Here is a 17,995-nt window from a genome sequence, read left to right on the forward strand (position 1 = left end):
TTTTCATCGTTTAACTTATATGGTGATTTGCATCTTTCATTGTATTACCACAACTACCGGCAAAACAGTTTGTCTTTCAGTCACCCACGTGGGTATAACCAATGAGGAGATGGCTTCTATAAACCAATGAGGAGATGGGAGAGGCAGGACTTTCAGCGCGATCTGCGTCAGAAATAGGAATGAGTTCTATTTTAGCCCTTGGTGTCGCAGACGCTCATTGGCGTGCGCAAGCAGTGTGGGTGCAATAATTGAATAACATGGATTTCTAAATTTAATTTGAGACGCTCGCGCACGCGACGTGTCCGGTCTTGTCAGCATGTTATAATGTTGTGAAACCATTTTCTTGTTCTTTTCAGAATGTTTATCTAGTTTCAGGTTTTAATGTCACCTACCCAAAGAGAGTTAAATGCCTTTCTTGCTATCTCTAAACCGAACAATGCCGTAATCAATATCGATGTAGCACTAAAAATAATATAAGGTAGAACAAGAACGCTATAACTAAGAACGAATATCTTACCCATCTACACACAATACCCCATAATGACAAAGTTAAATAAAAAATAATTGGTGGAAATGTATTGAAAATGAAATACAGAAATATCTCATTTACATAAGTATTCACACCCCTGAGACAGTACTTTGTAGAAGCACCTTTGGCAGCAATTACTTCTGAGTTTTTCTGGGTACGTCTCTAATAGCTTTCCACACCTGGATTGTGCAACATTTTCTCATTATTCTTTTTAAAATCTTCAAGCTCTGTCAAATTGGTTGTTAATCATTGCTAGACAGTCATTTTCAGGTCTTGGCATAGATGTTAATGTAGATTTAAGTCAAAACTGTAACTCGGCCACTCTGGAACATTCAAAGTCTTCTTGGTAAGCGACTTCTGTGTAGATTTGGCCTCGTGTTTTAGGTTATTTTCCTGCTGAAAGGTGACTTCATCTCCCAGTGTCTTGTGGAAAGCTGTTCTTAGCTCCATTCTATTTCTTTTTGCCCTGAAAAACTCCCCACTACTTAACCTCTCTGGTACAAGTGGGACGCACCTCGACAACAGCCAGTGAAATTGCAGGGCACCAAATTCAAAACAACAGAAATCCCATAATTAAAGTTCCTCAAACATACAAGTATTTACACCATTTTAAAGATAAACTTCACACCTGCACACCATGCGATTATGTTAGGTCAGCACCTAGTTACAGAAAACCATACAGCCATTTTCCAGCCAAGGAGAGGGCTCACAAGTCAGAAATAGCGATTCAATTAATCACTAACCTTTGATGATCTTCATCAGATGGCACTCATAGGACTTCATGTTACACAATACATGTATGTTTTGTTCGATAAAGTTCATATTTATATCCAAAAATCTCAGTTTACATTGGCGAGTTATGTTCAGAAATGCATTGTTTCAAACAAACATCCCGTGAAAGTGCAGAGAGACACATCAAATTACAGAAATACTCATTATAAACATTGATAAACGATACAAGTGTTAAACATGCGAATAAAGATAAACTTCTCCTTAATGCAAGGCTTTACAGCGAAAGCACACTTTGCGATTATGTTAGGTCAGCACCTAGCCACAGAAACCCATACAGCCATTTTCCAGCCAAGGAGAGAGTCACAAAAGTCAGAAATAGCATTAAAATGAATCACTTACCTTTGATGATCTTCATCTGGTGGCACTCCCAGGTCTCCATGTTAGACATCACCAACAAACTATCATGGTCCGAACACACCAAGAAAGTTGTGAAGAGGGCACGACAACTCCTTTTCCCCCTCAGGAGACTGAAAAGATTTGGCATGGGTCCCCAGATCCTCAAAAAGTTCTACAGCTGCACCATCAAGAGCATCCTGACCAGTTGCATCACTGCCTGGTATGGCAACTGCTCGGCCTCCAATCGTAAGTCGCTGCAGAGGGTAGTGCGTACGGCCCAGTACATCACTGGGGCCAAGCTTCCTGCCATCCAGGACCTACAGTGCCTTGCGAAAGTATTCGGCCCCCTTGAACTTTGCGACCTTTTGCTACATTTCAGGCTTCAAACATAAAGATATAAAACTGTATTTTTTTGTGAAGAATCAACAACAAGTGGGACACAATCATGAAGTGGAACGACATTTATTGGATATTTCAAACTTTTTTAACAAATCAAAAACTGAAAAATTGGGCGTGCAAAATTATTCAGCCCCTTTACTTTCAGTGCAACAAACTCTCTCCAGAAGTTCAGTGAGGATCTCTGAATGATCCAATGTTGACCTAAATGACTAATGATGATAAATACAATCCACCTGTGTGTAATCAAGTCTCTGTATAAATGCACCTGCACTGTGATAGTCTCAGAGGTCCGTTAAAAGCGCAGAGAGCATCATGAAGAACAAGGAACACACCAGGCAGGTCCGAGATACTGTTGTGAAGAAGTTTAAAGCCGGATTTGGATACAAAAAGATTTCCCAAGCTTTAAACATCCCAAGGAGCACTGTGCAAGCGATAATATTGAAATGGAAGGAGTATCAGACCACTGCAAATCTACCAAGACCTGGCCGTCCCTCTAAACTTTCAGCTCATACAAGGAGAAGACTGATCAGAGATGCAGCCAAGAGGCCCATGATCACTCTGGATGAACTGCAGAGATCTACAGCTGAGGTGGGAGACTCTGTCCATAGGACAACAATCAGTCGTATATTGCACAAATCTGGCCTTTATGGAAGAGTGGCAAGAAGAAAGCCATTTCTTAAAGATATCCATAAAAAGTGTCGTTTAAAGTTTGCCACAAGCCACCTGGGAGACACACCAAACATGTGGAAGAAGGTGCTCTGGTCAGATGAAACCAAAATTGAACTTTTTGGCAACAATGCAAAACGTTATGTTTGGCGTAAAAGCAACACAGCTCATCACCCTGAACACACCATCCCCGCTGTCAAACATGGTGGTGGCAGCATCATGGTTTGGGCCTGCTTTTCTTCAGCAGGGACAGGGAAGATGGTTAAAATTGATGGGAAGATGGATGGAGCCAAATACAGGACCATTCTGGAAGAAAACCTGATGGAGCCTGCAAAAGACCTGAGACTGGGACGGAGATTTGTCTTCCAACAAGACAATGATCCAAAACATAAAGCAAAATCTACAATGGAATGGTTCAAAAATAAACATATCCAGGTGTTAGAATGGCCAAGTCAAAGTCCAGACCTGAATCCAATCGAGAATCTGTGGAAAGAACTGAAAACTGCTGTTCACAAATGCTCTCCATCCAACCTCACTGAGCTCGAGCTGTTTTGCAAGGAGGAATGGGAAAAAATGTCAGTCTCTCGATGTGCAAAACTGATAGAGACATACCCCAAGCGACTTACAGCTGTAATCGCAGCAAAAGGTGGCGCTACAAAGTATTAACTTAAGGGGGCTGAATAATTTTGCACGCCCAATTTTTCAGTTTTTGATTTGTTAAAAAAGTTTGAAATATCCAATAAATGTCGTTCCACTTCATGATTGTGTCCCACTTGTTGTTGATTCTTCACAAAAAAATACAGTTTTATATCTTTATGTTTGAAGCCTGAAATGTGGCAAAAGGTCGCAAAGTTCAAGGGGGCCGAATACTTTCGCAAGGCACTTTATATACTAGGCAGTGTCAGAGGAAGGCCCAAGGGATTGTCAAAGACTCCACTCAACCATAGTCATAGACTGTTCTCTCTGCAACCGCATGGCAAGCAGTACCGGAGCGCCAAATCTAGGTCCAAAAGTATCCTTAACAGCTTCTACCCCCAAACCATAAGACTGCTGAACAATTAATCAAATGGCCACCGGGACTATTTGCATTGATTACCCCCTACCTACATGTACAAATTACCTCGACTGACATGTACCCCCGCACATTGACTCGATACTGGTACCCCCTGTATATGGCCTCATTATGGTTATTTTATAGTGTTACTTTTTAAAATGTCATTAAATGTTTTACTTTAGTTTATTTAGTAAATGTTTTCTTAACTCTCTTCTTAAAACCGCATTGTTGGTTAAGGGCTTGTCAGTAAGTATTTCACTGTTGTATTCGGCACGTGACAAATACATTTGATTTGAGCACTCACACCTGTGGGGCCCCCGTGTTGAGGAACAGCGTGGCTTCCCTCACCACCTGGGGTCGGCCCATCAGGAAGTCCAGGATCCAGCTGCATAGGGAGGTGTTCAGTCCCAGGGTCCTAAGCTTGGTGACGAGCTGAGAGGAGACAATGGTGTTGAACGCTTAGCTGAATAGCATTCTCACATAGGTATTCCTCTTATCTAGGTGGGGGTGCAGTGTGGAGTGCAATTGAGGTTGTCTGTATGTGTATTTGTCTATATTGTGCGTCCCTAGGCTGAACAGCAGTGATAAGGATGGGGAGCCCATGTACATCCAGATGGTCACAGCTCTGGTGCTTCAGCTTATCCAATGTGTGGTTCACCTCCCGAACAACAGGGACAGTCACGACGAGTATGATAAGAAGGTATGTTAGGGATGGCCATGCCGACTGGGCTAGGAATCATCTTATGGACATCTTCACCAAATACTTTTATTCACAATTGCTTGCTCTTTTCCCAGGTGGACCAAGATGTCCTGATCACGAACTCTTATGAGACGGCAATGCGAGCAGCTCAGAACTTCCTGTCCGTCTTCCTAAAGAAGTAAGATGATCTCTCTTAACAACCTTTCATGATTTCCACAATTAAACTAGATTAGAACTGTTAATAGAAAATTGTCTAAGATATCTCTTTATGATACTGTTAGATCTTTGACCAAGCCTCTGTGTTCCTCTGTCTGTGTTTCAGGTGTGGCAGTAAGCAGGGAGAGGAGGACTATCGCCCACTGTTTGAAAACTTTGTCCAGGACCTGCTGTCTACGGTGAACAAACCAGAGTGGCCAGCTGCTGAGCTTCTCCTCAGTCTGCTGGGTCGTCTACTGGTGAGTCCATCCGTCATAGCTAAACCAATCAGTGATTGGTCAGCAGTAGAGATGTTGATACAAGCACATGGGACTCCTCTGGTGAGTGGGGTTATTTGCTGTTGTGGAAGGAAAAGCAGCCTGAATGACACTCTTCTCCCTATCCTCTGTTCCAGGTGCATCAGTTTAGCAATAAGCAGACAGAGATGGCTCTGAGGGTGGCATCGCTAGACTACCTGGGCACCGTCGCTGCCCGCCTGCGCAAAGACGGCGTCACCAGCAAGATGGACCAGCGCTCCATCGACCGCATCCTCAGAGAGGTAGCTAGGCGTTCAGTCTGACCATAACAATCCTCAAAGTCAACTGTCATTCAAGATATACACAGAAAAATGCTAACGCAATGTTGCTGTTTCGTTATCAACCTAGACTCAAGGCAATGATGAGACCCAGCAGCTGCAGAAGGCCCTGTTGGACTACATGGATGAGAACGCAGAGACAGATCCATCTCTAGTTGTGAGTGTATTTTTTGAACATACTGTAGTTATAGCTACACTATATTCAGTGGTGTAAAGGAAAAAGGAAAAATACTTGAAAGTACTACTTAAGTAGTTTTTTGGGGGTATCTGTAATTTACTATTTATATTTTTGACTACTTTTACTTCACTACATTCTTAAAGAAAATAATGTACTTTTTACTCCATACATCTACTCTGACACCCCAAAGTACAGAAAAAGGGTCCATTCACACACTTATCAAGAGATCCCTGGTCATCCCTACTGCCTCTGATCTGGCGGACTCACTAAACACACATGCTTTGTTTGTAAATGATGTCCGAGTGTTGGATCATGCCCCTGGCTATCCGTAAATTAAAATAAATGTAAAAAATTGTGCTGTCTTGTTTGATTAATATTAGGATTTTGAAATGATTTATACTTTCACTTTTACTTTTGATATCTAAGTATATTTTAGCAATTATGTTTACTTTTGATAAGTATATTTTAAACCAAATACTTTCAGACTTTTAATCAAGTAGTATTTTACTGGGTGACTAACTTTTACTTGCGTTGTTTTCTATTAAGGTATCTTTACTGTTACTCAAGTATGACAATTGGGTACTTTTTCCACCATTGCCGTTATTCACATATCAGGTTTGAGATGTAACTGTTGATTTCTGCTTCTGCCTTCAGTTTGCCAGGAAGTTCTACATTGCCCAGTGGTTCAGGGACACTTTGACAGAGATGGAGAAGGCCATGAAGTCTCAGAACCAGCGAGGGGACGAGGACTCTTCTGAAGGCCAGCACCACACCAAGGACATCGAGACCACCGGAGAGATCATGCAGAGAGCCGAGGCACGCAAGAAGTACCTCCGCAACATTATCAAGACAGCGCCCTCGCAGTTCAGCACACTGAGGTAGGACTCAACCCTCACTGTCCCACTGTCAGTGCTTCAACCTCAGTGTTTGCCTGTGTCTCTTTTTTTCAAATGCGTTCTTCTCTTCCTCTCTTCGCCCACAGGATGAACTCTGACACTGTGGACTATGATGACTCTTGCCTGATTGTCAGATATTTGGCCTCTATGAGGCCATTCGCTCAGAGCTTCGATATTTATTTAACACAGGTAAGAGTATGCGAGAGTGATTTGATTAAGTTCCTTCATGTGTGTGTTGTGAACCAGAGTGTGGTTAATTTGGTGCTCTGTGTGTATGATTTGTAAATAATCCCTCTCTCGCTCCTCTTCAACAGATTCTGAGAGTGCTGGGGGAGAGTGCCATAGCTGTCAGAACTAAAGCCATGAAGTGTTTGTCTGAGGTGGTGGCTGTAGACCCCAGTATTCTGGCCAGGGTGAGTCTGCTCTACCCAACACTAAACCTGATGCACCTAAATATGTTCAGCCTTTTTGTCTGTGCATAAGTGTTTCCTCAGTCCTCATCATCTCCTTCTCTCATCAGCTGGACATGCAGCGCGGGGTCCATGGTCGTCTGATGGACAACTCCACCAGTGTACGCGAGGCTGCTGTGGAGCTGCTGGGGCGTTTTGTGCTGAGCAGACCCCAGCTCACAGAGCAGTACTATGACATGCTGATCGAGAGGATACTGGTAACGAACACACACCATAACAACACCTCAACAAGCAGGCTAACGCACATCTTTATACACAGAGACCGAGTCACAGCGGGACATTCACCCTAAACACAGCTGTGAAGTGCAACTCTTTGAGCAATACTCAAACAAGCTGTCAGATAGGATAACATGGCTCAGAGCCCTTTCTGTGGGCTGTAGGAGGATGAGAAGGCATCCGCTCACACAGAGCAGCGAGAAATGGAAATGGGCCGATGACTCTTGCCACCTCTAGCTGAGGGTTCATTCCAAGTGTAAAAGTTCATTTAAGGTAATATCCTTTTCTCCACACTGCCACCTATGGCTCTGCTGGAGAACTGCAGGCTTCTCAAAGTAAATGAAGTGCCGATGAGAACCTATCATTTCTGCTCTACTCAACAAGAGTTACTCCGATTTATAATTTTTTTAATATGAAATATATTTCATCTTTAACTTATTTTGGATAATATATATTTTTATCGCTTATATATAATATAATTTAGAAAATACAGGGATAAGTAACCCTGAAGTGACATTGTGTAAATATGGTGGAAGTTGCCTTAGCATCAGCATCTGGGTCCTGTGTGGCTCAGTTGGTAGAGCATAGAGCTGACAACGCCACGGTTGTGGTTTTGATTCCCATGGGGGATCAGTATGAAAAAGTACATAAAATGTATGCACTCATTACTGTAAGTCGCCATGGATAAGATCTGCTAAATTACTAAAATGTAAATGTATTAATTCTGCCCCTCTTTTTCCAGGATACGGGTATCAGTGTGAGGAAGAGGGTGATTAAGATCCTTAGAGACATCTGTCTGGAGCAACCCACCTTCAACAAGATCACTGAGATGTGTGTCAAGATGATCCGCAGGGTTAACGACGAGGAGGGCATCAAGGTGTGTATCTGTCTGCATCTGTAAATGCCTGTGTTTCATGTGTGAATGGATACATCGCAGGGCTTCCAAAAGTTACCTGTCTTTGTTTGCATATTTCAAAATGTTGCACCGCTTTCTTCTTCAGAAACTTGTGAACGAGACCTTCCAGAAACTCTGGTTCACCCCTACACCCAATCACGATAAAGACGCCATGACCCGCAAGATCCTCAACATCACAGATGTAGTGAGTTCCAGGGCTCAAAGCTGAGCACAGAACTACCAAACAGACAAATAACTTTACAATGTACATATCGGTCTGTGTTACTGTATTTTAGGCGTGACTGTTCAACATGTCTTGACCTGATGACATCCATATTTCCTAGGTGTCTGCATGCAAAGATACAGGCTATGACTGGTTTGAGCAGCTGCTTCAAAATGTGAGTATTTTGAATTGTGTCTGTGTATTACATGGTAATAGTTGGCCTGGAGTTTTGTTCATAACTTTTTTTATCATTGGCTCAGGTTTATTGATTATCACATGTAGGCCTATTTATGGTTATGGAGAGTATCAAGCACAGGAAGTAATGCTGTTTACTTCAGGTCATCCTTGAAACGTCTGTACTGTGACTTATTTATCAGTTTTCTCTAATGAGAGTGGTTGCAAAGGAGTTCAAGACAGACTTGTGATGGTTGTGTGCCTCATCTCACAACCTCCCCCTACTTTATCGCTGTTTAGCTGCTGAAGACAGAGGAAGATGCCGCCTATAAGCCAGCCAGAAAGGCCTGCGTTCAGCTGGTGGACAATCTAGTGGAACACATCCTAAAATATGAAGAGTCTCTCACTGGTATGGAGCTCACTCACAGCTATCGTTGGTGTACTCACGGTTTTGATTTCAAATTGCCATTTATACTGACACATGAATGTACTGTTGATTATGATATGATAAACTCTCATGGACTGTGAGAAAGTCCAGTTGAGTCTGAAGGAAGAATCTGTGTTTGTGTTTCAGACATTGAGAACAAGGGGGTGAATTCCAACCGTCTGGTGTCCTGCATCACCACCCTCTTTCTGTTCAGTAAAATCCGATCCCAGCTGATGGTCAAACATGCCATGACCATCCAGCCTTATCTCACCACCAAGTGCAACGTAAGGACACTTTCTCTCCTCAATTTGTAGAAATTTACTGTAGTTATTGTGATGTTTTTTTCTTCTGAAATAAGTAATTGAATATTGTGCCAGGTGTAAAAGTTCAAGGCAAAAAACGTCCACTTGATTTTACATAGAGCTCTAGGGCCATCTAGTGGTTGATCGTTGTCGGTACAAGTTTTATACAACAACGTGACCAATGGGGTCAAGCTGCGACTCACAACATAAAAATCTCTCTTGCTGTATCAATTTATTTTCTTTCTTTAACCTTTATTTAACTAGGCAAGTCAGTTAAGAACAAATTATTATTTTACATTGACGGCCTATGCCGGCCAAACCCTATCAACATGGATTTCTCTTGTGTTTCCAGACCCAGAGTGACTTCATGGTGATCTGTAATGTGGCCAAGATCCTTGAGCTGGTGATCCCTCTGATGGAGCACCCCTCTGAGACCTTCCTCACCACCATAGAGGAAGACCTGATGAAGCTCATCATCAAATACGGCATGACGGTATGTCTCTTGTAAAAGCTACAGCTTGTACCCAGGTTCAATACTAAAGTAACCGTGAAGGAACAAATAAAAGGTGTTAAAATGCTGTTTTTAGTTATTCAGTAATCTTGTTTCTCAGGTTGTACAACACTGTGTGAGCTGTCTTGGAGCTGTGGTGAACAGGGTCACTCGCAACTACAAGTTTGTGTGGGCTTGTTTCAACCGTTACTATGGTGCCCTGACCAAGCTGAAGACCCAGCACTCTGAGGACTCCAACAACCCTGTTCTGGCTGCTAACAAACCGGCCTTGCTGCGCTCGCTGTTCACTGTGGGGGCACTCTGTCGCCACTTTGACTTTGACGAGGAGGAATTCAAGGGCCCCACAAAGGTCGGTCCAGGAAGACTCATTTTTCTTAACATTGTTGTGACCAACTGTTCTTTTCTTTAAAGAACATTTGTGTGTTGTAGGTTGTGATAAAGGAAAAAGTGATGGAGCTTTTGCTGTACTTCACTAAGCATGAAGATGAGGAAGTTCAGACCAAGGCCATCATTGGTCTAGGTAAAGCTCACCTCGCCCTACCACAGACCATGTGTTGCTCTAACAATGACCCTTCTGTATTGGTATTGCAGCACCTTTCAAACTTCTGTCATTCATCACCAATGGCTTATTTCCCTGGTCCCTCGGTGTTGATATCCCTCTTTCTCCCTATCCCCTTTTCTCCATTCTCCAGGCTTCCAGTTCATCCAGTACCCAGGGCTGATGTTCATGCAGGATGTGATGAGTCTGTACAATGGCATCCTGTCGGACAGGAAGAGCTCTGTCAACCTAAAGATCCAGGTGCTGAAAAACCTCCAGACATACCTGCAGGAGGAAGACTCGCGCATGCAGGAGGCCGACCAACAGTGTGAGTCTCACCTCTGTGTCCATTCAATATAATATATATGCTATTTACTCCAAAGTGACTTACAAAATGAAGTGCAAACATTTTTGTATTTGTGGCCCTAGCTCATTCATTCATATCAATACAGGTAGAAAATAAGTCCACACAAGCACAGAAATATCTTCAAGTTGATAGAATGGAGCTAAGGATATTGAATGTGTTAGTTAGGGCATGCCTCCATGATGTTGTTGCCTAGTGGCTAGTTTCCTAAATGGCTCTTGTCTTTGTACGTCTGCAGGGAAGAAGCTGTCGAAGCAGGAGGACCTGAAGGAGATGGGTGACATCTCGTCAGGTATGAGCAGCTCCATCATGCAGCTGTACCTGAAGCAGGTGTTGGAGGCCTTCTTCCACACACAGTCCACCGTACGACATTTTGCCCTCAACGTCATTGCCCTGACACTCAACCAGGGCCTCATCCATCCTGTACAGGTACGCTTCCACCTGACAGTACACACCACTGGGCTACTCTTCTCAAACAAGGCATGCACAAACTCTGGTCAGTTAAATAATTAGAAAAGGCTCTGGTCTAGGGTGGTGTAGCGGTCTAGGCCGCTGCCTCTGGTGCACATCACCAGGCGGTAAATTAATGAATAGACCAATAAGAAAGAGTTCCAAACCTCTCTGCCAATAACAGTTTTAACTGTCTACTCAGACCACTCCCAGACAGTCCTAGCTAAATTATTGCTTGAAAAATGACTCTTTACCAATAAGCTATTTTTGTTTCTTTTTGACCATTTGAATTGAAAACCATGACAAGACGGTACTAAATTGTTACCCCAGAAATGATTTAATGATTTAAAAAACAATTGGACCTTTAATAGGTGTAACTGGACATAATGCTGTGCACAGGGTTTTTACTTAATTTAGGACTGGAATAAGTAAGTGTTATTATGGGTGAAGTACCAGTATACAACCACGTGCTTCCACAGCTTTGTAATCCCTGTTGACCCAACCTCCTGTTTTGTTTCAGTGTGTGCCCTACCTGATTGCCATGGGAACGGACCCAGAGCCCACCATGAGGAATAAGGCAGACCAGCAGCTGGTGGAGATTGATAAGAAATACAGCGGCTTCATCCATGTGAGTGTTTCTGTCTGTAGACTGGTCTCAGGGTAGGAAGAGTAGACTGGCCTCTCAACAGGCTGGTAATGTGATCATCTATTGTACAGTATGTTATCAATGTATAGAATGTGTTTGGTTGTGTGTGTGTGTGTGTGTGTCCAGATGAAGGCCGTGGCGGGGATGAAGATGTCTTACCAGGTGCAGCAGGCTATCTGGTCAGCTAAGGGTACGGTGATCCGGGGTTACCGGCAGGACGAGACCACCTCCGCCCTCTGCGCCCACCTCTTCTCCATGGTCCGATCCAACCGGCAGCACCGACGAGCCTTCCTCATCTCACTGCTCAACTTGTTTGATGACAGCTCGGTGAGTTCCTCCTTCCCCCTAGACACACACTAAGAATAATCAGTATTATAACAGTAAACATTCATATACAATCCTTATTTTTATAGACAAAATTAACAGTTTTGTGAAGTAATGTTTGGTATTGTGACTTTCCCCTTGCAGAAGATTGAGGTCAACATGCTCCTGTACATGGCAGACAACCTAGCCTGTTTCCCCTACCAGATCCAGGAGGAGCCTCTCTTCATCATGCACCACATTGACATCACCCTGTCTGTGTCTGGCAGCAACCTGCTGCAGTCCTTCAAGGAGGTAGGTGATACACACGTCACTATGTAGTGTTTGTCAGCAGCCTTGCCATAAGTTCTTCAAAGATCACACGTAGCCACAAGTGCACAGGCTTGTGAAAACACTAACTATAATGTGACTTTTATAGACTTTTACAAGCTGTTGTGGGTTTTATATCCTATAATAATCCCTAACAATAGCCTTTGTTTGGTTGTGAATGACTGACTCACTCCTCTGTCCTCTCTGCAGTCCCTTCTCAAAGAGCCAAGGCAGCGGGAGAAGAAGTCGAAAGAGAGGAAATACCAGTCAGAGGAGGAGAACTCGTCATCATCGTCGTCATCGGAGGAGGAACATCACCGTCACAGCATCAGCTCCAACAGTAGTGACGAGGACGACGAGGTGGTCCACAGGCCCAAGAAGCCCAAACACCGGGCCCAGGCCCCTGTGGAGTCAGACTCTGACTCTGACCTGGAAATGGAGGACTTGGACAAGGTGATGCAGCGTCTGCCTGACAACCCGATCCCCCTGTTGGACTTTGCCAACGCCTCACAGGGAATACTACTACTATTGGTTCTAAAGCAGCATCTCAAGAACCTCTACGGCTTCTCGGACAGGTACGTCAATGCCAGGAGGAACACAACCACATAACATCTCACCTTACCGCCTCACTGGATATGAAAGACAGAGCTAGGAAGATCGCAATATACTGATATGTCTTGTCTTTTTATGTTGCCATGACAATTTCTCAGTTAAAGTTGCACTATGCAGAAATCGCTCCGCCATTTCCTGGTTGCTAAAACTAATGAACTCATCAAAAAAATAAACGTCAACTGTGTTTATTTTTTCGCAAACTTAACATGTGTAAATATTTGTATGAACATATGTTTCAACAACTGAGACATAAACTGAACAAGTTCCACAGACATGTGACTAACAGAAATGGAATAATGTGCCCCTGAACAAAAGGGGGGGTCAAAATCTAAAGTAACGGTCAGTATCTGGTGTAGCCACCAGCAGCATTAAGTACTGCAGTACATCTCCTCCTCATGGACTGCACCAGATTTGCCAGTTCTTGCTGTGAGATGTTACCCCACTCTTCCACCAAGGCACCTGCAAGTTCTCAGACATTTCTGGGGGGAATGGCCCTAGCCCTCACCCTCCGATCCAACAGGTCCCAGATGTGCTCAATGGGATTGAGATCCGGGCTCTTCGCTGGCCATGGCAGAACACTGACATTCCTGTCTTGCAGGAAATCACGCACAGAACGAGCAGTATAGCTGGTGACATTGTCATGCTGGAGCCTGCAGGAAGGGTACCACATGAGGGAGGAGGATGTCTTCCCTGTAACGCACAGCCTTGAGATTGCCTGCAATGACAACAAGCTCAGTCCAATGATGCTGTGACACACCGCGCCAGACCATGATGGACCCTCCACCTCCAAATTGATTTCGCTTCAGAGTACAGGCCTCGGTGTAACGCTCATTCCCTTGACGATAAACGCGAATCCGACCATCACCCCTGGTGTGACAAAACTGTGACTAATCAGCGAAGAGCACTTTTTGCCAGTCCTGTCTGGTCCTGCGACGGTGGGTTTGTGTCCATAGGCAACGTTGTTGCCGGTGATGTCTGGTGAGGACCTGCCTTACAACAGGCCTACAAGCCTACAGTCCAGCCTCTCTCAGCCTATTGCGGACAGTCTGAGCACTGATGGAGGGATTGTGCGTTCCTGGTGTAACTCGGGCAGTTGTTGCCATCCTGTACCTGTCCCACAGGTGTGATGTTTGGATGTACCTATTCTGTGCAGGTGTTGTTACACGTGGTCTGCCACTGCGAGGACCATCAGCTGTCAGTCCGGTCTCCCTGTAGCGCTGTCTCACAGTACGGATATTGCAATTTCTTGCCCTGGCCACATCTGCAGTCCTCATACCCCCTTTACAGCATGCCTCTAAGGCACGTTCACTCAGATGAGCAGGAACCCTGGGCATCTTTCTTTTGGTGTTTTTCAGAGTCAGTAGAAAGGCCTCTTTAGTGTCCTAAGTTTTCATAACTGTGACCTTAATTGCCTACCGTCTGTAAGCTGTTAGTGTCTTAACGACTGTTCCACAGGAGCATGCTCATTAATTGTTTATGGTTCATTGAACAAGCATGGGAAACAGCGTTTAAACACTTTACAATGAAGATCTGTGAAGTTATTTAGATTTTTATGAATTATCTTTGAAAGTCAGGGTCCTGAAAAGGGGACGTTTCTTTTAGTTTGCCTAATTTCAGTTTGTGACAAAATAAGCTAGTATAGTGTAGAGAATCATTGTACCATCTAAACCGCTGTGAAATAACTTTTCCATAACCAAACTTATTGTTGTTTCAATCTGTTTGAAGCTAATGTACAATAACAAAAGTACAAGACGCAAAAACAAAACTTGAGAACGGGAAGCATAGAGCAGGTCTACAGCCTCTTTACTTGCTTTCAATTAGAATGATCGAAATATAACTGACATTTCTATGTGAATTTGGTCAGGTCGCCCAAAAGGTTACATATTGCCACTTTAATGAGGAATTAACCTAAACCCAACTTCTCCCTCTGCCCATTGAAGTAAAATCCAAAAGTACTCTCCGACGGAATCGGCCAAGGTATACGAGAAGGCGGTGAACAGGAAGGGTCACGTGCACTTCAGCCCTCACCAGACACTGGACTTCCTGACCTCTGACCTGGCCAACGTAGAACTCACCTACGACATCAAGAGGAGGATCGTCAAACAGTACCTAGATGTAAGAGCTCACTCTGACCACATTTCCTTTTTTTTAAGTCTTGAGTCGTTTAGTTTAGGGTCCTGTAATGGAGTTAAGGAAAATATGGATTGGAATTCCAATTTACTTCCTGAATTTACTGAATTTAAACAGAATTGAACCAGATGGAGTTCCTTTTTGTACTTTGTAAAAGGTGTGCAGTAAATTAAACTAGTCATGTCTGAGCACAGCAGACTGGTTAACATTCTGGTCTCTCTCAGTTCAAGTTACTGATGGAGCATTTGGACCCTGATGAAGAGGATGAGGAAGGTGAGGCGTCAGCCAGCGCTAACGCCAGAAACAAAGCCATCACTTCATTGCTGGGAGGGCCCAGCCACCAGGACCACAAGAACCACCACCAGGACCACAAGAACCACCACCAGGCTCCTATAGAGACGGACGACGACGAGAGCGACGGAGATGAGAAAACCCCAGTGGTGAGCCCTAAGCAGCCTGTTATTGCACTGTCATACAGCTGTTATTGTCCCTGTTAAGGATTTATTAGAAGACTGATAACTGCCATGTTGGTTTCTTAAACCTATGTGCTCTCTCCAGTTCGTTGGATGTTGTAGTAAATGAATGCTATGTGAGGTGTAACACTGCTGTTTCTCTCCCCAGTCATCACGGCGGTCGAGGAAGCACGGCGACTCTGCAGAGGCATCAGGTCACATGAATGAGACGTTGGCCGCCAGGGACGTCATCGCCCTCTGCTGCCCCAAGTACAAGGACCGGCCGCAGATCGCCCGCATCATCCAGAAGACCAACACGGGCTACAGAGTGCAATGGATGGCTGGCTCCTACTCTGGAGTCTGGGGCGAGGCTAAGAAACGGGACGGACGCAAAACGGTGCCTTGGGTGGACACTATCAAGGAGTCTGACATTATTTACAAGAAAATCGCCTTGACGAGTGCACACAAGCTGACGAACAGAGTGGTGCAGACTTTACGGTCACTGTACTCAGCGAAGGAGGGAACTTCCTAATCGACTATACGGTTATTCTCAGACAAACTCTTTGCAGCCAAACTCTACTATGAGGATACAACGTTTTTCTAATACAGAAAAGACAAATATACTACAGACATGCAAAACATAAATGTAAGCACGAGATAGCAGAGAGAGAGAGGAGAGCAGGTATTGTGAACTTTTGGTCTGTGATGAACATTTTAATCTGGATCCAGGATATGTTTAAGTTAAACAGAAAAAACACAAGAAGGAAATGTTTGGATAACATTGCGTGGAAGCTCCTTCGCTGTTGTACAGCAACTCGGTTGTTTGATTTTCCCACTGTATCAAAGTTTAACACACAAAAAAAACAATGTTTATCTCTGACAAATTCTGTTTAAAAAAATAAATAAACAAAGTGAATGTTGGAAATTAGTCTGTTAATGTTCTAAATAAAGTGTTCTTGGAGTTTAACCTAGCACCGGTTGGATTTCTTTAGCTTAGCTCAGTTTCCAGGGAAGCTACTTTTAAAACCTTTACCTTTTCTTTTATGTTTTATTCCCTTTATTTGTTTACCCATGCTGTACAATGGAGTCTCTTGGATATAATTTATTCTGTTGAAAGCGAAGCGTGCAGTATCTGTGGCCTACATGCAGGGGAGTTTTTTGTAAATGTAGAATTTGATGTATTAGGTCAAAGGTCACCCAAGAGAGAAAAGGGATCCCCCAGCACTTCTGGCGGAGCAAATATTGCAATAAATATTTTTTACTTCTCTTTGTTACTTGTCTCGTTTGCAATTGACTTTATTTTATTTTTTCATGGGGATGGTGCGCCACCATGCAGTATCTCTTGTCAACTTGTAATTTGTTTGTCATTTTTGTTTTATTTTTAGATGTTGGTAAAGGCGACAGTATTTTGATTCCCTAGTAGTATAATTGCAATATGGTCAATTTTGTCTTAGGTTGAATGTGGTGGTTTAGTAGTGCACCATGTTTGATTACCTAGGTGTCTGCAACTCAGAAAAATTGTAAATGCATGACTCATCAACTCTGTTTCAGAGAGGGCCTTGCAAAATGCAGGGATGAACACCTTTGGCATCTTGTTTCTGTATGCCACTGACAGTTTCTGTCATGAACTGGGTTGAGTAAGGTAAAACCATGTATTGTATGAACCTGATGAAGGATCCACACGGGAAAAAATATTCAGAAAAATTGAAATATATGGCTCTAGACCCACTGTTCCGTAAATAAAAGGTTTATGCTGCATCTGACAGATGCTAAAGGCCAATATGGCTAGCTGCCGATTTGGTTTCAGGCTTAAAGAAGATCCTGGAACTAACTCAGTACCAGGAAAGGAGAGGCTTTCTAACATTTGGCATATGAGCTGCACCAGAGATACACTATATAATGATGAGATAGTCTCCCCAAAGGTGGGAAGGCAGGCGAGGCGGTCTGCTTATTACTTTATTCCCACGTGGACAGATTTTGACGGGAGTGGACCCTCTTGCCACAGAACAATGAGCCAGATGTTTCACCGGATGTATAAATATGAAGCATCTGGTTGGCATTTCCACTCACCACCAAATAAAATGAGAGGAAGCACAGTGGGAGAAGTTGAGTGAGATGGGATTTTTGCCTACATTCTGTTATTTTGTCATCAATGAAACATTTGATCTTAATACAATTTTCGGTTCACAAAATTACAGAGTGGACTACGTTTTACCAAAGTTTCCAAAAAATCGCATTGTTTAAAATGCGTGCAAGGGTGAATTGTGTTATTGAACACGTACACGTCACATAGTAGGCGTTCCCTAACGGAAATGTTGAAATACATGCTAGAATGCGCCAATAGGAAGGATATCGCCAGTTTGTGCTTGGCTCTGCCCACTTCCTTGCTTGTTCTGCCCACTATGATTAATTTGCTCCAATTGGAAACGACAGGCTGTGGTCTATCTTGTGTTCGTTAAAAATCTTTGCTCTCGCTTCGCCTCTTTCACTCTAGCTGCACACTATTTACCATGTCCAAAAGTATAGCTAAGACTCCGTCGCCACTTAGTGGACATAAATTGACATTACAGTGTCAGTGATGCGACTGAAAAATAAAATTCGGAGTCGTGTTCGTT

The 17,995-nt window shown here is 43.5% G+C and overlaps 1 protein-coding gene across 6 annotated transcripts in view; it reads left to right on the plus strand.

Annotated features, from left to right (window-relative positions):
* The window catches only part of LOC110537148 (nipped-B-like protein B), a 65,497-nt gene extending 48,843 nt beyond the window's left edge, over window positions 1–16,654 (plus strand). For all 6 annotated transcript variants that reach the window (XM_036937139.1, XM_036937140.1, XM_036937141.1 and 3 more), the window contains 26 exons: window positions 4,347–4,476; window positions 4,572–4,654; window positions 4,799–4,931; window positions 5,087–5,230; window positions 5,337–5,423; window positions 6,099–6,322; window positions 6,427–6,529; window positions 6,655–6,753; window positions 6,861–7,007; window positions 7,769–7,903; window positions 8,028–8,126; window positions 8,266–8,319; window positions 8,619–8,727; window positions 8,893–9,029; window positions 9,400–9,540; window positions 9,659–9,907; window positions 9,988–10,078; window positions 10,251–10,424; window positions 10,699–10,889; window positions 11,431–11,538; window positions 11,683–11,883; window positions 12,025–12,171; window positions 12,397–12,761; window positions 14,739–14,913; window positions 15,153–15,368; window positions 15,550–16,654. In XM_036937139.1, the coding sequence (XP_036793034.1) occupies window positions 4,347–4,476; window positions 4,572–4,654; window positions 4,799–4,931; window positions 5,087–5,230; window positions 5,337–5,423; window positions 6,099–6,322; window positions 6,427–6,529; window positions 6,655–6,753; window positions 6,861–7,007; window positions 7,769–7,903; window positions 8,028–8,126; window positions 8,266–8,319; window positions 8,619–8,727; window positions 8,893–9,029; window positions 9,400–9,540; window positions 9,659–9,907; window positions 9,988–10,078; window positions 10,251–10,424; window positions 10,699–10,889; window positions 11,431–11,538; window positions 11,683–11,883; window positions 12,025–12,171; window positions 12,397–12,761; window positions 14,739–14,913; window positions 15,153–15,368; window positions 15,550–15,912 (4,105 nt within the window). In that variant the 3' untranslated portion in view covers window positions 15,913–16,654. The remainder of the gene's footprint in view (window positions 1–4,346; window positions 4,477–4,571; window positions 4,655–4,798; window positions 4,932–5,086; window positions 5,231–5,336; window positions 5,424–6,098; window positions 6,323–6,426; window positions 6,530–6,654; window positions 6,754–6,860; window positions 7,008–7,768; window positions 7,904–8,027; window positions 8,127–8,265; window positions 8,320–8,618; window positions 8,728–8,892; window positions 9,030–9,399; window positions 9,541–9,658; window positions 9,908–9,987; window positions 10,079–10,250; window positions 10,425–10,698; window positions 10,890–11,430; window positions 11,539–11,682; window positions 11,884–12,024; window positions 12,172–12,396; window positions 12,762–14,738; window positions 14,914–15,152; window positions 15,369–15,549) is intronic.
* Window positions 16,655–17,995: the final 1,341 nt, after the last annotated feature.

The sequence above is a fragment of the Oncorhynchus mykiss genome, chromosome 12 (assembly GCF_013265735.2).
Source record: "Oncorhynchus mykiss isolate Arlee chromosome 12, USDA_OmykA_1.1, whole genome shotgun sequence".
Classification (NCBI taxonomy): Eukaryota; Metazoa; Chordata; class Actinopteri; order Salmoniformes; family Salmonidae; genus Oncorhynchus; species Oncorhynchus mykiss.